Source organism: Podarcis gaigeae (assembly GCF_964106915.1).
Source record: "Podarcis gaigeae genome assembly, chromosome: Z".
Classification (NCBI taxonomy): domain Eukaryota; kingdom Metazoa; phylum Chordata; class Lepidosauria; order Squamata; family Lacertidae; genus Podarcis; species Podarcis gaigeae.
This window is the reverse complement of record NC_139691.1, coordinates 12,768,237-12,791,700: the sequence shown is the minus strand read 5'-3', so window position 1 is coordinate 12,791,700 and position 23,464 is coordinate 12,768,237. Positions and strand designations below refer to the sequence as shown.

General features: G+C 44.5%; 1 protein-coding gene across 17 annotated transcripts in view; it reads left to right on the top strand.

The window, feature by feature from the left end:
• Nucleotides 1–4,937: 4,937 nt before the first annotated feature.
• The window catches only part of GAPVD1 (GTPase activating protein and VPS9 domains 1), a 58,557-nt gene continuing 40,030 nt past the window's right edge, over nucleotides 4,938–23,464 (top strand). For 6 of the 17 annotated variants that reach the window (XR_014559932.1, XR_014559933.1, XM_083721150.1 and 3 more), the window contains exons 1-3: nucleotides 5,072–5,218; nucleotides 18,259–18,478; nucleotides 18,898–19,741. Coding sequence is in view for 14 of the 17 variants with exons in the window: in XM_083721150.1 (XP_083577276.1) it covers nucleotides 18,294–18,478; nucleotides 18,898–19,741 (1,029 nt within the window). In the remaining 3 variants the exon portion in view is untranslated. Of the gene's footprint in view, nucleotides 5,219–10,472; nucleotides 10,661–18,258; nucleotides 18,479–18,897; nucleotides 19,742–23,464 lie in introns of those variants that run through there. The other 11 variants (XR_014559934.1, XM_083721147.1, XM_083721146.1 and 8 more) reach the window with 8 other exon arrangements.

Here is a 23,464-nt window from a genome sequence, read left to right as displayed (position 1 = left end):
TTTTTGGTTATCAAACGTTTTGAGACTCGAATGGTCTTCTGGAACAGATTATGTTTGAAAACCAAGGAACCACTGTACATCCAAACCATGAATAATGGTCCATTGCCCTTTCACAAACCATGATCAGGAAGCCAACAGCAAACCATAGCTAGCGATCATGACTTTCCAGGGAGCAAAAAGCTCTGATTCCTGGTTTGGATGTAGCTAGATGCCAAGGCATCTGGGTGCATTTACCTTATTTGCACCAGGGGAGGAGTGAAGTGGGCTGCATGTTTCAGCACACTGCTTATTCACAATAAACCACAATAAGCCAGAAAGTCTGGCTTATTGTGATGTGAGGGAAAAAGAGAACTTGTTCTGACGTATGCATCTGTGGCTGTGATTCTGGCCAGACATTAAAAGGTATTTTCCAGATGTTATTAATGGTTTGACAGTGGAACAGATTGCTTTGGAAGGTGTCAAACTCTCTTTTGTTAAGAGTTCTTTAGGTAGATGCTGGATGGCCACCAACTGTATCAGCAGATTTCCTGCGTCGATGGATCTTTGAGATCTTTGAGATCCGTTCCAACTCTGCTCTTATTTCCTTGTCCGCAAAACTGGCACCAAAAAGCAAGCAAGCAAGCAAGCAAGCAAACAAACACCACAATTGTGTGCTCCCTCGCCCCTAACCCTGTATACTGTGGAAGAACAAAAGCTGAATACATACCAAATTATTTGTGGATGCATCTTAGCGAGAGAGCCATCATTTGTAGTTGTGCTGTGATGGGTGTTGCCTTTTTGGCAGACACCGTTTCCATTTGAAGTTTTAAAACAGATCCCTATTGAGATAATCATTGTCCTTAGGCCAGTGGAAATCTCAAGTAGGAATGTTAAAATCTCAAAATATAATTCTTCACCATTGTTAGCAGACCTTGCAGCTTGAGTGAATTAGATCAAAACAATCAGTTACAAGTTTCTAGAGTTCAAAGGCTTTATTAATGCATAAACAAGTTACAGTTACAGAGAGTGAGAGAAATAGCAGACATCTTGTATCAACAAGTTGGGGAGAACAACAAAGTAGCTCAGGTTTTAGGGGCGGAACCAATTTAAGAGATAGAAACTACAGTCATACCTCGGGATAAATATGCTTCAGGTTGAGCGCTTTTGGGTTGTGCTCTGCGGCGACCCGCAAGTAACGGAGCGCATTACTTCCGGGCTTCGCCAGGGAGCGCATGCGCAGATTATCAAAATGACGCCACGCGCATGTGCAGAAGCAGCGAAACGCAACCCGCGCACGCACAGACGCGCCGTTGCATCTTACGTTCTGTTCGGGATGCAAATGGGGCTCTGGAACGGATCCCATTCGCATCCCGAGGTACCACTGTACAAGCAGAGGTTGGCTAGATCATTAGACAAAAAGTGTCCTCATTCAGGCACTTTTAAAGTACAGTGGATGCTCAGGTTGCAAACGTGACCCATGCAGGATTTGGCGCTTCTGTGCATGCGCGACCGCTTGAACCCAGAAGTAACCCGTTCCGGTACTTCTGGGTTTTGGGTCGTCCGTAACCCGAAAAAAAACACAACCTGAAGCGTCTGTAACCTGAGTTAGTGACTGTAACACATTATTATTATTATTAAGCGACTGCAACACATTATTATTATTATTAGTAGTAGTAGTAGTAGTAGTGGTAGTAGTATACTGCCCTATGCCTGGGGGTCTTAGGGTGGTTCACAGAATAAAATGCATGCATTAACTACATGCATTAACTACAATCTAGCACCCTAAAAAGTGCTAGCACCTTTCTCCCTGAAGTGCTGGATTTTTCATTTCAGGGAATGTTGTCATGTTTGAAGCAGGTGTTATCTATAGTGGAGGAATTTCACACCTGGTTATTTGAAAGACAGATTGCACTCACATGGGCCTATCTGAGCTTTAAGATCATCCCCAGGAACTCTGCTTGCCTTTTGATAAGGTCAGAATGAAATGTAAATGTAACTAGACTGGTCAGATGGAAAAGAGGACAGGGCTTTAACAGTTGTGTAAAAGAGAGAATTTCAGCAGATGTAATTATTATTATTATTATTATTATTAATTTATTTATACCCTGTCCTTCCCAGTTCAAAAACTGGGCTCAGGGCAGCTAACAACAAATTTAAAACACTTTAGAACATTTAATTATAAAAGCAGCATAAAATACAGTATAAAAACATGAATAACGATAAAAATCAAAAATCAATTAGATAATCCCCAGAGCTAGCTGGTTGAATTGGTCCTACTTGGGCCAGCAAGGAGGCCAGGGGAGAATTATCTGTGGGGTCTCAGAGCGGGTGATCTTCATAAAAGGGGAGGGGGAGGGAAGAGAAGGGAAATAAAAGATATGGCTGAATTCAAATTAAAGGCCAGTCAGAATAGCTCTGTTTTACAGGCCTGACAGAAGGAGATTAAATCCTGAAGGGCCCTAGTCTCATGGGACAGAGCATTCCACCAGGTCGGAGCCATCACGGAAAAGGCCCTGGCCCTGGTGGAGGATAGTCTGACTTCCTTAGGGCCTGGAACCTCTAAACTATGGTTATTCATGGACCTTAAGGTCCTCTGCGGGGCATACCAGGAGAGCCGGTCCCATAGATATGAGGGCCCTAAGCCGCAAAGGCCTTTAAAGGTCAAGACCAGCACCCTGAACCTGACCCTATACTCCACCGGGAGCCAGTGCAACTGGTAAAGCACTGGGTGAATATGCTCCCATGGCAGGGACCCCATGAGGAGCCTCGCTGCAGTATTCTGCACCCGCTGGAGTTGTGGGACAGTTTCAAGGGCAGTCCCGTGTAAGCGAATTACAGTAGTCAAGCCTGGAGGTGACCGTCGCATGGATCACTGTGGCCAGATTGGGGCGGGAAAGGTAAGGGACCAACTGCTTAGTGCTTATAAGATGGAAAAATGTCGCCTTAGCTGTTGCTGTAACCTGTGCCTCCATGGAAAGGGAGGCGTCAAGGATAACACCCAAATTCTTAACGGAAGCCACTGGCACTAATTGGGCCCCCACAAGAGAAGGGAGTTGGTCCCTCATCCTCATGCCATCCCGACCTAGCCAGAGGACCTCTGTCTTTGAAGGATTTAATTTCAATCGACTCCCATTAAACCACCCACCACAGTCTCCAAGCATCTGGTCAGTTTGTCCAGGGCCAAGGTGGTGTGGCCATCCATCAGCAGATAGAGCTGAGTGTCATCAGCATATTGGTGACAACCCAGCCCAAAGCTCCGGACAATCTGGGCAAGGGGGTGCATAAAGATGTTAAAAAGCATTGGGGAGAGGATTGCGCCCTGCGGCACTCCACACACCAAGGAGTGGCATGAGGACATCTCCCTCCCTAGTGCCACCCTCTGTCTGCAACCAGAGATAAAAGAGCACAGCCATTGTCGGGCTGTGCCCTGTATCCCCACGTCAGCAAGGCGGTGGTCCAGAAGATCATGATCAACCATATCAAAGGCTGCTGACAGATCTAAGAGAATCAGCAGTCCCGACCCACCTTGATCCAGTTGTCTATGGAGATAATCTGTTAGGGCGACCAGAGCCATCTCAGTCCCGAAACCAGACTGAAATGGATCTAAAGCCGATGTTTCCTCCAGAAACCTGCCAAGCTGTTCAGCAAGCGCTTTCTCAATTACCTTACCCAGATACGGAAGATTTGAAACTGGGCGGTAATTGGACAGATCTAAAGGATCTAATGAAGTTTTATTTAAGAGCGGACACACCACCGCTTCCTTCAGCTCCCCTGGGAATGTAGATTGCATGACAAACAGCAATAGTGTATGAGAGCCAGTGTGGTGTTGTCCTTATGGTGTTGGATTAAGACCTGGGAGACCATGGTTCAAATCATGGTTCAGCCAGAAAACTCACTTTGAACTAGTCACACTCTCTCAGCACTAACCTATGTCACAGATCTGTTGTGAAGACAGAGTGGGTTTTTTTTTTGGGGGGGGGGACCACAAGAAGGAAAGGTATGGATACAGATGTAAGGTAAAGGTAAAGGGACCCCTGGCCATTAGGTCCAGTCGTGACCGACTCTGGGGTTGCAGCGCTCATCTTGCTTTATTGGCCAAGGGAGGCAGCGTACAGCTTCCGGGTCATGTGGCCAGCATGACTAAGCCGCTTCTGGCGAACCAGAGCAGCGCACAGAAACGGCGTTTACCTTCCTACCAGAGCGGTACCTATTTATCTACTTGCACTTTGAAGTGCTCTTGAACTGCTAGGTTAGCAGGAGCAGGGACCGAGCAACCCTGTCATGGGGATTCGAACAGCCAACCTTCTGTTTGGCAAGTCCTAGGCTCTGTGGTTTTGTGGTTTAACCCACAGCGCCACCCGCATCCCTTGGATACAGATGTAGTGAGGACTTAAAAAAACAACAACTGTACAAATGATTAGAGTATTAAAAGCTAAGGTAGTCTCTGTCTTAATTTGACATGATTTTTAAAGGGGGGGAAGGATGGGGGGAGGAGCAAAAAAGTTATGTTATTATGATTTATTGTCCATCTTTCCACCCTATAGGCCCCAGGGCGGGCGAGTACAACATCAAAACACACAGAACACTAAAATAGTAGCACAATGTGGAATCACAGCATCCCCTCCTATCCTAAATATGGTACAGCACCCTCTAACTAACCCCTTTATTTGTAGCATGTGTTTTAAAATTCTATTAAAATTTAGCTGTTGTACATACAGAGAATTTAAATTCTGTTATTGTTTAATTGTTTCCCTCCCTCCCCAATGTTTTTAGCTGTTCCTGTTTTAACTGTAAGTCGCCTCGAGTCCCTTTCAGCGAGAAAAGCGGGGTACGTATAAATGAATGAAACAATGAATGAAGGTAGCAAGAACTCCGGAGGACGACACCCCTTCACTTAAACAGTTTCCCCGCCTTCGGGGCGTGGCGTCCCGCCCCTTCTCCTTTGAGTGACTGCACTTGCAAAGCAATTTAACGCCCTTGCTGCAGCTGCCGCCGCCACTGCCCCCTGCTGGCTCCGCAGGTGGCGCGCACCCTTCCTTCCCAGGACGACAGTATTTATACCAGCCACTCCAGGGCGCTCCCCTCTATCCCGCATGCGCAGTGTCTGGCTTGGGAAGCGAGAGGGAGAGTGAAGGAGCGTCTTGGTGTGGCGGCGGCGGTGGCGGCGGCCCTGCTGGTAGGAGCTCGCGCAGGGCGGCGGACCCGGAGAGACCCAGGCAGCGGCGGCTTCGCCTCACAGGTTGGTCCCCTTAGGCTGGGTAAGGCCCGTACCAGGCCGCCCCCCCTCCTCTCAGTAGTCCTGCCCGCCCTCGCAGCGCCGGGCCCTGCCGTGAGGGGGCTGCCCGAGGTGGGGCTGGTGAAGTTGGGGGGGTGGGATAAGAGGCACACAATGGGTGCAGAGTCCGGCCTGGGCAAAAGAATTGGCGGACCTGATCTAGTTTGCGGCGACGGCAGCAGCAGCCCACCCCGCCCCGCTTTATCTCAGCCTTACACCGAGCCCAACCACCTCAGTGTTGTCTACACTGGCTGGCAGTAGCTCTGCGGGGTTTCGGAGGCGCCGCTGGGGGTTGAACCCGGGACCTTCTGCGCGCGGGGGGGGGGGCGTGGGTGCTCTGCTACTAAGCGAACGGCCCCTAAAGCTCCGCCGTGTCGTTTTCCTCTTCGCTGTCCCGCACGCCCCATATTTCGCTTTGGCATCCCTTTACGTTCTCTCTCCCCCCCCCCCCCCGCCTCCCTACACTCCTCCCTTCAGCCTAAATTCAGGATACTTCTGTCCCCAACCCCACCCCAGTGGTTTTTTTTTTTTTTTTTGCATTGCCTTCTTTACAGCTTGCACGTGACCGCCTATTTTATCTCCCCTCTCCATATTTTGCATTGGCTTCCCGTCCTCTCACCTAGACTACGCCCTCTCCCCTTTCAGCCGAAAATCAAGGTGTTCCTATCCCACCTCGTGATTGTCAGCTTCCCCCACCCCGCCCCCAATTTTGCAAAGATAGCAGCCACCTGGCCTTGCTGCTGCTGCTTCTTCTTCTTCTTCTTCTTCTTCTTCTTCTTCTTCTTCTTCTTCTTCTTCTTCTTCTTTTTATAAAGCCATGCACGTCTTATTCCTTACCCTTTCAGTGTCTGGTCAGACTATTCAAACCATTGACATTGCATCCTACCACCCCCCAGTCTACAGCCCCTTTAGCTTAAAGGCTGGCTATTTTTTCCTCACTTTGTCAATTCTTGCCACTTTTGCACTGACACACATACAACCTGCTTTCCTTACATTTTGCATTTGCTTACCCCGTCCTTTCAACTTCTGATCAGGTTACACCTTGACCTATATGTATTTATCTCAGAAGTAATTTAGCTCTTATATTTCCTTCCTCTGCCACAAGTTAGGCGTCCCTCCTCCATATTTTGCATTGACATCCCCTCCTTTCCCTCTCAGGCCCTACAACCAACTCCATACCTTGTGGTCCTCTTGTTGTTGAACTCCAGTTCCCATCAACCCCTAGCCAACTGTACTGGTGGTGAGTGATGATGAGAGTTGTAGTCCAAGAACACCTGGAAGGCCATAGGTTCCTCATCCCTGCTATGTGAAGAATCTGCTTCAGGCCATCACACAGTCTAGTCCCAGCATCCTGTTCTCAATGTCCTCCCTCAGTTTAATTCTCAGGTCAAAGCATTCCTTCCCTCCCTTATGTGTTTATAGTTTTCATCTATATTTCAACTAACTTATTCTACTCTTTGTGCCTCTACCCCCACTTTAGTCTAAAGTCAGAATATTTATTTTCTCTTTGCCAGTTATGATTGTCCCCTGCTGTGGTGTTCTATGACATATTTCCCTCCTCTTCTTGTTGCAGAAAAGGAATTTTCCTCCAACCTTCAAACTTGTAAGGCTCTGAAGAAAAAGTGTGGGGTAGAAGAGTCCTCCAAATTGGAGGGTGGTGGTAGTGATGGGGACTGCTGGAGAGAGGGAGAGAATGTGTTCTTAATTTCTAGTTCTTAATTTCTAGGTAATAAAGCTCGAAGCACTTCCCCCCAAAAGAGAAAATTCTGTCTGAGATACAGTCATACCTTGGTTTGAATGTGCTTCAGGTTGAGCGCTTTCAGGTTGCACTCCGCTGCAACCCAGAAATAACGGAGCATGTTACTTCCGGGTTTCAGCGCTCGTGCATGTGCAGACGCTCAAAATGACGTCATGCACATGTGTGGAAGCGGCAAAACGCCGCTGTCACGTTTTAAGTTCTATTCAGGATGCGAATGGGGCTCCAGAATGGATCCTGTTCACATCCTGAGGTACCACTGTACTAGAGTTTCTTCCCATCTGAGATGACAGTAGTTTGGCATAGATGGGGTCATGGTCTGGCTCAGAATCAGGCAGGTTCACAAAATCAATCTCTGGTAGGTTCAGAGTGGACAGAAGGAAGCATTGCTTCACTGTGTGTAATTAATGTAAGGAATTCAGGGCCACAGCATGTGGTGGGTGATTGGCAACCTCTGGCTTAGATAGCTTTATTTCTAAAATCATGGAAGATAAATCTGCGGATGAGGCAGGTACTGTAGTTCAGTGGCAAACACTATGTTTGAATGCAGGGCATCCCAGTTCAATCTCCAGCAGATCATATTGGGCACGGGGGGAGAAATGGGACATGCTGGCTGAGATGTTCAAGAGCTGTTGCCAGTCAGAGCAGGTAGTATTATGCATGATGGGCCAATGACCAGACTCTGTTTTAAGGTAGCTTCAAATGATCAAAGCCATTATAACCCCCTGGAGCCTCCATGTTCAAAGGCAGTGGGTCCATAAATACTAGATGGATGTGTCTTAGGTGGCTACAAGTTGGAAGCAGTGTTAGACACTCAGACATATAAGCTAATTATCCCGTCCCAATAGTGAAATTATTCCATCCTGTTTGCAGGCAGTAAAATGAGGCGGTACCATTTTGCCAAAAATTATGAGGCGTGGGGAGGAGGGAGGAGAAATTATCCCAGTTTATTGTGGGCATGAGCTCGTTTGAAGCATCATGGCTTCTTTTTTGATTTGCAAATTCATTTTATTCTGTTTATATCCCAACTTTCCACCTGAGGGAGTCCAGCTCTGCTGGCAGACTAGCCATCATTTTGCAACCCCCACATTACCCTGGGTGTAACATTGTTTTAGGGTATTGATGGTGGTGAGTAGCAGAGTCTGTTTGAAGAAAGAGCTCTATTTTGCGTGTCAAAATGGTTCTTTTTGCGGGAGAAAGCAAACAGGAAAATTATCAGATAAAACATATTCTATGTTCCACAGTTCCACAAGAGTGTTATGGAGATTTGTTTTGCATATTTCTGGTATGCTAAGCAGGGAACAAAATTATTGCTCTCCAAGAAGAAAGGGGCAAACCTCACGTATGTGCTTATCAGACAAAGGAGGCAGTGGGGTTTTAAAGTGGCAACTAGTTTGGTCATATGAAATGATTTTGAGAATTCACCCATGACATACAAACATTGTTAGACATGGGAGATGATGTCAAAAGGTACGGTAACTTGATAAGCTGCCATCTAGCATTGTTTATACTGACCGGCAGCAGCTCTCCTAAGAATTCAGGGCGGGTTCTCTCCCAGACCTACCTGAAGATGCTAGGGATTGAACCAGAGACCCTCTGCATGCAAAGCTGATGTTCTGCCACTGAGCCACAGCCCCTCTGGAGAGTGCCAGGTTGGCAAATTCTGCTTATTTAGGATTTCCTGTCTCTCATCCTAGCACTGAACTTCAACTTTGCTTCAGCAAGGTGGTTGCTTTATATGCCTTCAGACACAGCCCCTGGGACTTTAGGAGAAAGGTGAAACCTGGGTTTGAGTGATCTTAAATGGGAATATAGCTGTCATTCTACTTACAAATTCATATTAAGATTTGTATTTTTTTGTTCATTACTCTGTTTAGTAATATGTCAAGTTGTGTAGTAGAGATGATGCAGAGAAGGGTAACGTGGATGATCTTCTGCCCTATTTGGAGGAGCTGGTGCAGGCCACAAAGGAGGTTTTAAATTTATACTAACCATTACTGTGTTCTAGGTGGTGAGAATTTACTACATATTGCAAAGTTACTGCACCATCTGTCCCAGAGGCTGATTAGCCATCCTTTATCTGCTCTCACATAAAATTTGAGAGAGAACAAATTTATGATTATGCTACTATCCTCTAGTTACATACCTTCTCTTTGAATACAATGGAAGTGATACTATTCACTGTGGATTTATGATTTTCATCCTGTAAAAATCGTATTAGATATATTTGTAGCAATGTGGCCTTTTTCTGTCTGTTGATGGTTGAAGACAAGTTGTAACTAGCCACTTACTTGCTTGGTCTCATATAGTAACAACTCATGCAGGTTACAAGGTATGGAAATTTGTTCTGCTGCCTGGAACACTGCTTCATATGTGGTGGGATTGCTTCATAGTTCAGAGCTTCTGGACCCATATGTTTTCATTTAAATCAAAGCATTGAGCTTCACCTGGATTGAATCCATGGTGCCTGTGCAGCACAAAACAATATTTTATGCTGAAACATTCCAAGGGATGCTGCTCTTGCTGCCCACAAAGGCACTCTCAATACTCGTAAGTTCATTGCTAGAACAGAAGGATATAAAATGAAATAAAGAAATTACTTTCTCTCAGAAACTTGTTTCATATTTTCCTCCTTTGCTTTTACATGCAGTTGAGCCAGGAACAGCTGAACAAACTTTACCTGAGACCTTTTCATTGCAGCAGCATAAACAGTTGTCCGTTTAAAACTTAGGTGTCTGTGTGGGAAACAGAACATAACTTCACAACTAACCAGTATATTGAACATTCCCACCTTCAAACTAGCTTTACAAATATATCCTCAGTTATTAACCTAAAAATACAACACTAAGCATGTTTACTTAGAACCAAGTCCCACTTGAGTTCAGTGGGATTCACCTCTAGGTAAGGGTACAGAATTGCAGCCTTAAAAATTTACATGGCCTGCCAGGCAGAACTATGAAAGCCATGTGTGACTAAAAGGGGAAAGGGAGCCTATTTTTGATGCTATCTCCATTATCACCTCAATATCACCAGACCCAGTCTGGAGCTCCTATCCTTGGAGCATGGTACCAACTCTCCCATCATGCATAAACCTCGTGGGTTTATGCTTCTTGCCGCAGCCACATTGTTAGTGGCCTCCCAAGGGAAGTTGCTAGTGAAAGTATGGGACATTGCACTGTCAGAACATCTAAGTAGAGAGTCCTTAACTGTTCATTAAAAAGATATTCTTTATTTGACATGGTTTTTCTCCTGTGTTAATCAAACAGCCCACTAAACCCCCTGTTTTATGGATAAACATGTGGAGAGACTTTATTGTGAACTGAATTGACTCACCCCCTTTTAAAAATGTGCGATAATTGAATACTGTATTGTATTCTCAGTTGCTTTCAGGTTTTCCTCCTCAGTGTACAGTGGTACCTTGGTACTCAAAACGGCTTGGCTCCTGAACAAATTGGCTCCGAACGCTGCAAACCTGGAAGTAAATGTTCTGGTTTGTGAACGTTTTTCGGAAGCCAAACGTCTGACGCGGCTTCCGCTTCTTCTACTTGAGTGCAGGAAGCTCCTGCAGCCAATTGGAATCCACGCATTGGTTTTCGAACAGTTTCAGGGGTCGAACAGACTCCTGGAATGGATTAAGTTCGAGAACCAAGGTACCACGGTATCTTTTAAAAAAAAAAATTCTGTATGCATTTGTATTATTTACACTTAATACTTTTACTGTATTCTCTCTCTCTCTCTCTGTCCAGGAAGAACTTAAATTATCCAGTTGAATTCAGTGGACTTTAATTTGCCTGTATTGCACCCTATTATCGCATCCTGTTTTTAAGTGGTTTTTCTGCTTTCATTCTTACTCTAACCATACGGAAATGTACAGAATCCTGAGCTCGAAACTGCAGGCCTGGGAAAATATTTTCAGGTTCCTATGCATGGTGTCAGAAGAAAATATTTAGACATCTTCTTTGCTGGAAGATGGATATCTGTTTACTTGAGTGCTGCTGGCAAAGAATCTAGATGCCCAGGTTTTTCTTGGCCCTGCATAGTGGACACTAGCATCTCTTACTGTGATTATGCTGTCTATTGATGGTATGTTTTTGTTGCTGTTTTATGGGTTATTGTTTGGCAGTTGAAGTTGTATCCAATTAAGTTCTACTCACAGTAGATGCATTGAAATTAATATACCTACATTAGTTTATCAGTATATTAATTTCAGTGGGTCTTCTCTAAGTAGATTCAACATCAGAATCGTAGAATTGTAGAATTGGAATGGACCATGAGGGTAATCTAATCCAGCTCTCTGCAGTGCAGGAATATTTGCCCATTGTGGGGCTAGAACTCACAGCCCTGAGATTTAGAGTCTCATGCTTTACCAACTGAGTGATTATTATTAGTATACTGGATGCAACCTGGTTTTTGTTTGTGTGTTCCATGCTTTCCTTTACAACTTGGTAAGTCACTTGGAGATACTTTATATGTCAATATATTACTAATACCAGAACATAAGAAGAATCTGCTGGATCAGGCCAGTGGCCTATCCAGTGCAGCATCCTGTTTTCACAGTGGCTCAACAGATTCCTGTGGGAAACCTGCAAGCTGCACTTCAGTGCAGCATCCTTCTGCTCACCCAGTATCTGGTCATGATGCCTCTGATAGTGGAGGTAGAACATAGCCATTATGGCTAATCCTCTTTTAAAGGATTAATCATACTATCCCTGCTCAGGATTCTGACTGCATTAGCCAGACATCCTCTGCACTTTAGTACTGGACAATTACAAGTGGCTCTGTATAGAAATAGTAAACCTTGCCAATAGGCAGATTGCCAACAGGGCTAATGGAGGGGGAAATGGGGTTCATAGGAGCCAGCATCAAAGTTCAAGGCGAACTATTCAGGTTGGGTGCCTGTGAGATTCTGTCCAGCCCTGACAACCACCCTACAAAAGCAAGCCCATTGACCTTCATCAGTCTGGGTGTTTATAAATGTCAGTTCATCCATGTATTTTACTCTTGCAAATAAGTCTGCACAACTTAATAGTCAGCCTGCTACCATATACCTGTATTAGTCATTGGTACATGTTTACAGTATAAAAGCACCAACTCCATTCCTGTTTGCCAGTGTTTGCCTTACCTTGTTTTTCTCATGGCAGTTCCTTGATGCTGCAGGTAGCCAGGTGGCCACCTGATTTTTAAGCCTAATGTATTTAACAGGCTAGTATTTTGGTAGTGCTTGTTTAATAAGGAAGCTGTCTTTTACTCAGAAAGGTGACTGCTTTGGCTAGGACCCAATCCCAAATTAATCTTTTAAAAAAACATGTTTACAGTGTTTTTAGTTACTATGGATATTAAGCTTATCCAACAAAGTTCTAATGAACCTAAATCAGCTCTGTCCATTGACTTCAGTAGATCAGTTCTGAGTAGAACATGGAATAGCACCGTAGGAAGTAGAGGCTATTTTTAATTTCAGCTGTACCACAGGAGTAGGGGATTGTTTCAGGTTCGTCTTAAATATATTTTGATATAGACAGATTAGTACTGACACTGCTTTGCCTTGGTCTGCTTTGTATTTGATGTGACCATTTCTGCATTGGTAAGTAAATCTTATACAGTATTGACTGCTATGGCCATGTTAACACAAAGCAGAAGGCTTTCCAGGAGTTGGGGGAACATAGCTTTCGGAGGGTTTTCTTAAGGGGTGGGAGGAAGAGTAATAATTATAACAGTCTGCTGGATCAGGCCAGTGACCTGTCTAGTCCAGCATCCTGTTCTCAAGTGGCAGTGAGTTGCAAGCAGGACCCAATTAAAAGAGCACTCTCCCTTCCTGTGGTTTCTAGAAAATGGGATTCAGAAGCATTTTTGTCTAAGCCTTTATCTGTCACAGTTCTGAAAATTCACTCCCTCTGTGGAAGAACCAATAAATTAGAACGCTAGAAAGGGGTGATAGAGAGAATCAAGTTTGATTGGATGGTCATTACCAAGGGCAGAGCAGAGTTAGCCTCCCCTCTATAGTGTGCCTTATTGGACCCTTTAGTTTATCATATGTAAGGGAGTAGCTGCCATTCATTCCCTCAGTGAAGCACTGAGTTTTTAAGACACTTGTGCCTCCCCCCCCCATCCCCTCAGGATAGGAGGTTTAGCCCTCACTACCAGCTTTTTTTCTTCCAAGTCCTGCAGTATATCCCTTTAATCCTCATCCCTGACTGTAGCCAAGTTTTAAATGCATTTACCCATATCCTCCCTACCTATATTCTCCCACCCCCACTCCTCCTTTCCCCATTGTCCCCTTATAAGATGGGCAGGGACTGTATTTTTTTGCCTATGAAAGTTTGTAAGGTACCATATATGTAGGTGACACTGAATATATTATAAGTAATAAGCACTCTCTCTTTCCACATGCCCACCTGTCACAATAATGGCTGGGGGTTTTTTTGCTGAAAATTTTATATCAATTAGCACAGGCTTTTAAAAGCAGCTCCTCTTGGACTGCAGGATCAACCAAGTCCTGTGTGGGCTGCTCCATTGCATGTCCAGCATGCCTCATACAGCCTAGGCTCTAGAGGCTGAGAAAGCCTGGCAGGCTTGAATTATCTCATTTAGCTCTCTTTTTTAGTGATATTTGATCTGTAAATGCAGAAAAGCCCTTTCCCTCCTCTTCTGATGTCATTTTGTACCAAGCTGTCAAAATGAATAGATTTTGAGTGCTTTGAGGTGTCACCAGTGCTGTATTGTTCTGTTTTCAACATTTGCCAAGCTCCACATTTCTTTGGTTTTTTCATATTGCAAGGAGGGCATCTCCTGATTTTTTTTAAAAAAAATCCTTCGTCCACTGGTGTTTGGGGCCAGTTTGAGTTTGGTGAGATACTTGCAGTTCCAATACTCATGTGACCTTTCTGATGTGGTGAGGAAGGCTCATGTCTTTGACTATTTTAAATCCAGAATCTGTACTTGCGTGTTTAAGGTGATAACTGGAGTGGAATATCAGAAGTGGTACTTGGGAGCTTATCGGAATCCATGTGCCTAAATGCCAGCGGCTGCTGACGTTCTATAGTTTCTTATGTCTGCATAGAATTTAAACTGTTGATTATAGTGAATCCAAAATAGTTGTGCTGGTTCATATCTTCTTGCATGAGCAGCTGTGATGCCCCTGCAAAACCAGCATTACAATGTGCAGTAAAATGTATAAATAAATGCTTGAAGTTATTCATAGCTGCTTCAGTGGTTTTCTACTGGAAGTGGGACATAAATCTTAATAAATCTGTGCCAAGAGTTCAGTCCCAGTGGAATGTTAGCTTAGCTGTTGCAGAGTGACTTTCTTAAAGTGACCCCACATGTGGAAAACACATCAGAATGGCAGGCTCAAATGATTGATTTTTTTTACCAGGATGATACTGCGAATGAGATCCTAGGTTCCTAATAGATGACAGCTCTAGGGCTTATCCCCAAGAGAAATACAATCTGTAATAATTTTTTGGTAACTTACTGTGAATCTGTGCCAAAGGTAGCCAATGTGATACCTTCTAGATATTGTTGGACTACAACTCTTATCATCCTGGTCCATTGGCCAGTGCTTGTTTTGAGGCTGTACACACCGGTACGCCATACCACCACCTATTTTTTCCTTGCCTGCTACTGCCGCTTTTTTCATGGCAGCAGGCACAACCTCCTGGAAGTGCTTTGGCACAGTCCTTTAATGATTGCCCATAGCACCTTTCAAGGAGGTGCTTGCCGATCGTAAAAAGGTTGTGGCAGACCCCAATGTTTGACGTGACTCTTTTACAATTGTCAAGCGCCTTCCTGGAAGATGCTTTGGTGATCATAAAAGGGCCACACCGGGAGGCTGTGCCTGCTGCTGCGGAAAATGGTGGCCACAACAGGCAAGGGTGCAATTGGGAGAGGTGGGTGTGTGTGCGAGCAGGCAAACAGCAGTGGTATGGGATAGAAATAAAGCACTGTCGTTGGATATGCTTGGTCTGCAACAAGATCTATAGGGCAGGGGTCAGCAAACTTTTTCAGCAGGGGACCGGTGCACTGTCCCTCACACCTTGTGGGGGGCCAGACTATATTTTGGAGGAAAAAAATGAATGAATTCCTATGCCCCAGAAATAACCCAGAGATGCATTTTAAATAAAAGGGGACATTCTACTCGTGTAAAAACACGCTGATTCCGGACCATCTGCAGACCGGATTTAGAAGGCGATTGGGCCGGATGTGCCCCCCGGGCCTTAGTTTGCCTTAGTTGGCAGGGGTGGACAACTCCCAAGAGACTGCCGTCTACTCAGAGTTAAAAACTGGCAGGGAGCTAACCCCTTTTTGGGGGGGTTCAGGTCAAAGTTGTTTAGCTTTTTTTTAGGAAGGAGGAAGGCCCATTTTGGGGGGGTTGGGTCAAAGTTGTTGAGTTTTTTCAGGGAGGTAAAATATTGGGACAGGTAAGTTTTTTTCAGGGAGGTAAAATGTTGAGTTTTTTCAGGGAGGTAAAATGTAGGGATGCGGGTGGCGCTGTGGGTAAAACCTCAGCGCCTAGGACTTGCCGATCGCATTGTTGGCGGTTCGAATCCCCGTGGCGGGGTGAGCTCCCATTGTTAGGTCCCAGCTCCTGCCCACCTAGCAGTTCGAAAGCACAATTAAGTGCAAGTAGATAAATAGGTACCGCTTTCTAGCGGGAAGGTAAACGGCGTTCCGTGTGCTGCTCTGGTTCCGGTTCGACGGAGCAGCTTCGTCACGCTGGCCACGTGACCCGGAAGTGTCTGCGGACAGCGCTGGCTCCCGGCCTCTAGAGTGAGATGAGCGCACAACCCTAGAGTCTGTCAAGACTGGTCTGTACGGGCAGGAGTACCTTTACCTTTTACCTAAAATGTTGGGCTTTTTTAAGGAGAGCCGCAGTTGTTCAGCTTCTTGGAGGAAGCCAATGATCTACCAGTGATCTACCGGTAGATCACGATCTACCTGTTGGACATGCCTGCTATAGGGCATCATATGGGCAATCCTTTTTATGCCTTTGGGATCACTTTAGAAAGTAATCTGTAGTGCTTAACATATTGTTAGAATGTAGTCTCTGATTCTTAACGTTTGGGACATGCAGCAGGCACCTTATCTTAAGTACAGATTTATTTGCACAATGTAGTGGTTTTCAAACTGTTCTTCAGGAACATGGGGCGATTCTTTGAGCTTATTGAAGAGGAACCTTCCTGGAGGTTGAAGGCTTTGAATGTATTGTCTTGTGCGTCACATAATTGTGCTTGAAATGTTAGTCTCCCATACTCTAGTCAAGAAGACTTCAGTGAGGCAATTCTGAAGAAAACTAGTTGAGAATCACAAGTGGTAGAAATCCATTACACTGTCAGTTGCGAAAAGCAAAAGCTCTTTATGGATGCGGCCTAATGTACTTACGGCTTTCTGGTTTGTGTGCATTAAAAAAACTAATCTTGGGTTGTCTTTTTGGTGCTGAGGTCGTCTGACAGTGCTATAGTGCAAGGTGGTTGTTGTTTTCAGCTTTTGAATGCAAAATATGAACAATGCAAAGGCAAAATATTACAGATTTTCATGCAAAATTCCCAAATAGATATTTCCCCCTTTTTAGTTGAACTCCTTAACTGATACTGTGGTTGTACTATGTTCTTTTTTTTAAAGAATATGCCAACACATTTCATGCCACTCTCTGTTTAAAAAACAAGTGTATAGTCAACTATTTTTCTAGCATAACACAAGTGCAGCATGTAAAACCATTTGTAATGTTTGTTTTGGAAACCTGATGACAGAAGGAACTGCCATGGACTGCCATACCTGGACTGTAGCGATTATTCTTACTTAGTGAGAGGATTTTCCAGAGCAGACTGTTCTCTCAATATCTACTTAGGCAACAGTGAAAGTGAGACCAAAGCACACAGTCATCTTGACAGTATTTTTTTTTAAATTCCCCTTCGGCTTCCCATTTCACTGAATTCAAATATCGCTTTTATTCACGCAGCCAACTTTTAAACACTTCCAAAGCAACATAGGATTGGCATCTCATGGTTCTGGACTTTAACGGGCAGACGTACAGCTGAACATGGGAGATGGGGAATGTTTTTTTAAAAGCTGGGGAGTGGGAGAATGCTAGGGCTCAGATTTTTTGTCTTTCAAATGCTGAGGCCCCACCAGAAGTGGTCTTACAGTGAGGCAAGACAGATGGTGAGTTTTGAGCACTTTGAAGGGTTTTGGAGTGAAAGACGCGAACCTCATCTGGGGTAGAAAAATAAATCCTTGCTCCCATAAGTTTCAGCGGCGCTTGAACAGGAAGACAGTATCATTTGAAATGAATAAGGCACAGTAGAGCTTTAGCACAGTTCCCGCACCATTTCAGCAGAGAACCTGCTGTTGTCTTCCCAGTATGTTATCCTGTATGTTAACTGGTGGAGTGGGGCTAGGCAGATTTTGGATTTTCAGCTTCAAGCAGCTAGACATTTTGAGCCAGCTGGGGCCCCCAGGATCACACATGTTTGTACCCACTGTTAGTCCTATTCTCTACCTACCCATTGAAAAATAATAATGGACATTTGACGCTCTTAGACCCATTAATTTTAGAGGGTCTTCTCTGATGTGGTAAAATATGTGGTAAAAAAGATGTAGTAAAGCATTTTACCTTCTGGTCAGCTTGAAATGCTTTATGTGGCTGGTTGATATGTTGGATTTTTTTTGGGGGGTGGGTCTTGGTTGAGACAGTGGGGAGTGCACAGTTTCTTACTTTTCTCAAAGGCTAACTCTTCCATGAGGATAATGTAATTACCAGAAAGCCAGAAAGCCATGGCAGCGTTGAGCCCATTTTTCTTCTTTCTGCTCTCCTTTGAAGAAAACGCTGAACTGCCTAATTCATGTACAATTATTTTTGAGGTGTGTTCAGTTTTGCAGCTGTGTTCCCTGATGCAATTATACTTGCAAAAACTGCTGCTTCATTCCATATCGTTCACACCCAACTTGATACTTGGGCTGCTTCAGAATTACATTTTTATTCTCTTCACTTTTTAATTTCTGGAGAAGCCAGGTATTGAATCATTATGTTGCTGTTGCTGCCTAGATTTGATAAACTGAACCTGACAGGTTCCCTAGCTTCTAAGTTAAAGGGATAAGAGGGTGCTTGGGGTTGGCATATCCCAGCTAATTCTGCCAAAGCATGCCAGCCACTGTGGTGGCCCCAGGTTCATTCAATCAGTGTACCATGGATTGACTGAACTCAGTGTAACACGTCCTTGTCCATGGATCTCATTCTGTTTCTCCTTCACAGCAAGTCACCCAACGTCCTGCTGCCCCCTTTCAAAGATGGTGAAGCTGGACATTCACACATTGGCCCATCACCTCAAGCAGGAACGGCTCTATGTGAACTCCGAAAAGCAGCTGATTCAGAGATTGAATGCTGAGGTGCTGAAGACTGCTGAGAAGCTGTATCGCACGGCATGGATTTCCAAGCAGCAGAGAATTAACTTGGACCGGCTAATCATAACAAGGTAACTGCTGGTACATACAGAAATAGAAATGCTAATATCTGAAATTGGACAGTGCTTTGTGCACTGAAACACTGCAGAAATCACACATTCGAAATGTAAGCTTTCAGGTTGCACAGAACTTTTGAGCGAGCATAAAGAAAACATAGCTTTGAGCTGGGTCGAAGGGATGCAATTGGGCGTGTATTTTATAGCCCTCTTGCAACCACTGAGAAGACTTACCTGTGTCTTGAGTTGGTGGCCGTCTCTTCATAGATGGGACTTTGAGATCTTAATATTTAGGAGATTCTTGCTAAATGTGTGTGTGTGGATATACTCAGCAAAAATAGGATGTTTTTCTTTCCATTGATTTTTTTGTGACTTTGAGAAATTAAGATTTTGGGTGATCTAAATGGTTTCTATATATATTTATATTTTCCTAGCGCGGAAGCTTCACCTGCTGAATGCTGCCAGCATGCCAAGGTCTTGGAGGATACACTGTTCGTGGATGGGTACAAGCAGTTGGGTTTTCAAGAGACAGCCTATGGAGAATTCCTTAACAGGCTGCGCGAAAACCCTCGCCTTATTGCATCGTGCCTGGTTGCTGGAGAGAAGCTCAACCAGGAGAACACACAGAGTGTCATTCACACAGTCTTCACCTCCATCTATGGCAACTGCATTATGCCAGAAGACGAAAGCTACCTCCTCCAAGTCTTGCGCTACTTGATTGAATTTGAACTCAAGGAAAGTGATAATCCCAGACGGCTCCTAAGGAGAGGCACCTGCGCATTCAGCATTCTGTTCAAACTCTTTTCTGAGGGGCTCTTTTCAGCCAAGCTCTTCCTCACTGCCACTTTACACGAGCCTATTATGCAGCTGTTGGTTGAAGATGAAGACCACCTGGAAACCGACCCCAGCAAATTGATTGACCGCTTCTCGCCCACCCAGCAGGAGAAGCTCTTTGGGGAAAAAGGCACTGAAAAGTTCAGGCAGAAAGTTCAGGAGATGGTAGAATCCAACGAGGCCAAGCTGGTGGCCCTGGTGAATAAGTTCATTGGCTACCTCAAGCAGAACACCTACTGCTTCCCACACAGCTTACGGTGGATTGTATCCCAGATGTACAAAACGCTCTCCTGTGTGGACAGGCTTGATGTTGGAGAAGTGAGAGCCATGTGCACGGACCTTCTCTTGACTTGCTTCATTTGTCCTGCCGTGGTCAACCCAGAGCAGTATGGGATTATTTCTGATGCCCCAATCAATGAAGTGGCAAGGTTCAACCTAATGCAGGTATAACCAGGTCTTCAAAAATACATACGATATTTTTCGTCCTATAGGGCGCACCGGCCCATAGGACGCACCTCATTTTTTTGGGGGGGGGGGGGAAATGAATAAAAAAAATTTATTCCCCCCCCAGCCGCGGCTGCTGCCCCAAGCCTTGCGCACACCTGCCCGAAGCACGGGGCACCCTCCAGAGGGCTCCGCGTGCTTCGGGCGGCAGGACCTCCCGCCGGGTGCGCTAGGCTTGCAGACACTCGCCGGGGCTGCAGGCTGCTGCCCGCAAGCCTTGTGAGTCCGCGGGAACTCCCGCCGGGCTTGCAAGGCTTGCGGATAGTTTCCTGAAGCCTGGACAGCGAGAGGGGTCGGTGTGCACTGATGCCTCTCGCTCTCCAGGCTTCAGCGAAAGCCTGCATTCACCCCATAGGATGCACACACATTTCCCCTTCATTTTTGGAGGGGAAAAAGTGCGTCCTATGGGGAGAAAAATACGGTATTCTCTCTCTCTCATAGTGCTGCTGTATTAGTCTGTAGTACCAAGAAGAAAATAGATAAAGGTGCTGACAGTTGTGCTGATATAAATTGTAACTGAGAACAACTGTAGGGCACAGGGTTGGGGAAGGCTGCCCTGAATACCTTTTTAATCCACCTTTTTCCATTTTTGGTGCTGTGTCCCCCTTTTCAGCCTGCTGGTAGTGAGACCAGTTGTTTGCAGGCAGCCTCTTTAGCCTTCCTGTTAGCTGGTGGTTCATAGTTTTCTCTGGGCAAATGTTATTTTGTGAGCTGTTAGCTGTTCTGGACTTTGTCTGTGGGTTTAGAGGAAAAGCTATGTAAGATGACTAGGAGCCAGAGAAGCAAATGCTACACAAACTTGAGGAAATAACTTTATTTTGCAGTGTTATTCCTTATTTAACAATGACATTCACATACAACATAAATACAACAGTATAATACAGACATAAAACATAAGGCCAAAATCTTGCAATATTCCCAATAAAGTAAAAAGTTTCTTGTACTTTACTGTACAAGCAGATGGGTTTCTAACTTTTTCATACAAATGGCAAGGCTGGAGGGGAATTCCCACTGCTGAAAGCCACACTAGAAGTGTGAAAAATAGCTGTCCTCATTTGTTGCAAGAATTAATGCTTACAAACCCTTACCCTAGGCCAGGGGTCAGCAAACGTTTTCATCAGGGGCCGGTCCACTGTCCCTCAGACCTTGTAGGGGGCCGGACTATATTTTTTTTGGGGGGGGGGGAATGAACGAATTCTTATGCCCCACAGATAACCCAGAGATGCATTTTAAATAAAAGGACACATTCTACTCATGTAAAAACATGCTGATTCCCAGACCGTCCGCAGGGCAGATTTAGAAGGTGATTGGGCCGGATCCGGCCCTGAGTCTTAGTATGCCTACCCATGCCCTAGGCTGTTTTCAGATTCCTACAGTTAGGTTGTTATTCATCAACCCTATATAGACTAGGACAAAAGTAAAAAAAAAATATCTAGCTGCCATTATAATTTTTTTTGGGGGGGGACCCAGGTGCTTGGGAGTGGTCTTTCCAGCCCTGCTTATATTGCAGATAGCTCAACTGTCATAGTGTGCGTATTTCTTGGCTTAAAAGAACTGGGACAGCATCCAAGTTGCTTTATTTTATTTCCAGTTGTGCTACCAGAGTATTTTTCATTTGTTGAGATAAGGTGATGTTGACTGTTATTTCTCCCAGCGCTACCTATCGCTGAGCAATTGAGCTCAAATAACCACTTTATTGTAAAAAGGTTGAATTTTTAAGAGGGATGTGGTTTTACAGTATCCATTACAAGGAAAGTGTGTGTATACAGGTTGTTTTGATGTTGTTGTAAGCTAGGAGAGAACAACTTCATCGTACCTTTTGGGCAAAATCGAGATCCACCAATAGCCATGTTACTTGGACTACCCTTTGCTACCAACAAAATTTACATTTTCTGGGTTGTTCCTTGCCTTCCAAGGACAGTTAGTGTGCCAGTCTAATTTGTGCCATGCTGACCAGCTTTAAATTGCTGGTGTTCATACAGCACCATCAATGTAGATGACACTTTGTGGAGAGTTCCTTGGACAGCATAGATCTCTGCTCCCAAGGAACAAGGTGGAAATGAGAGACAAAGCATAGCTGTGAAGGGGAAAGTTACAAGTGCCTAAAGCTTTGTTAGTTTTGAATGATGTTAAGATGGAGAGGTGGTGTATGTTATACATTTAGAGTGGTTGTTCTAGGCATGTGAAGACTGGGCACAATTGAAAGACACATAGACATTTCTCCTTTAGCTGGCAACTAGGTTAGTGATGTTATTTGCTTATTTGTTTTGTGACTCTGGCTATATTTGAGATAGTTTCCGGAAGTAAGAACTTTTTTGTTTTGTTATACCTTAGCACACAACACCTTGTGCTGTTTAATAAACTTCATGGATGTTCACAGTAGTCCTAGTTCTACAGAGCACACATCACGCAACATATAAGCGTGTGTTACTTTTGCATTACCCATCCTGCTTTTTTGGGGGGGGGGAATTAGCATGGGTGTTGCAGTGTAGAATGCATGAAGGCGTAAGATCAGATTTTGGTGGTCAGGTGTTGTCTAGTATTCAGAGAAGAGCAGGAATGGAAGAAGGAGGGACTTGTGTACAGAGCGATGCCAACCTGCTGTAGCTAGCCCACTAGTTTCTAAGCATTCACTAGATAAGCAGTCTGATCCCTGCAGCTGTCAGAGGCCTGTCCTTTATTTTTGGAATAGCTGGATGCCCATTGGTATAACTGTGTGTGTGTGTGTGTGTGTGTGTGTGTGTGTGTGTGTGTTTTCTTCTCCCCCACCAAGAATTTCTTGCTTCTTTACTCATGTAAAGGGCTGCAGTTGAAAAATGAATTGTGGTACAGTCTTTATACCTGCTTCAATTACGGCCTTCTGCTTTGTACTGTAGAATTCAATGCCTCCTGTAGGCACACAAATGGACACTTTTTGATATTGACCTGTTATCTTCCTGCTCCTGCAAGGTCCTTGTCATACTAGGTTTCCTGTCTGTGAATGCCCTCTGCAGGAGAAGCTGACACCCTGCAGTTCAGCAAGTTCAGCAAGATGCAAAAGACAAACTGGGATTTTGTGTGTTTATATAAAGATGTTTATGGGTTCAGTGCAGGTTGATGGATAGATGGTTGGTTGGTTTTGATGGACTCTTGGTTCATCCCAACTCTAGATGATAAAAGCTGAGGATTTTCATGGATGTCATATTTATTGCCAGATGATGATTATTCCGTGTTTATGTGAAAACCATCTTTTGGCACCTGTTAAGTATGGATGGAAATAGAATGAGCAAGTTTAATTCAGGCTGGGAACTGTGGCTTAACAGATAAATTAGTTTGCAAACATTTCAGGTTCCCACAACTGTTCTGGCCACTGAGGACTCAGCTATATAGCTGCAAATAAAACGTTTTAAGTGGAATATACAGTGTGACACTAGATGGTGATGGTGAGCTTTATGGGAAATTCAATGTATTTTTTAAAAGGCTTTTAAAAAAAGCCTTTTCAGAACAGTTTTTATATGTGTGTAGGTTCCACCTGAGATGAAGCAAAGCTGATAAGAGGTAGCCATAGTTTTTGTAAGGGAAATTGAAGTTCTGTATAGGCATGTTGCTGTGGAACTTTTCCATGTAATTGTTTTTAATTTTTGGAAATAAAATACGGTTGTAATGTCTCAGACTTTGTGCAAG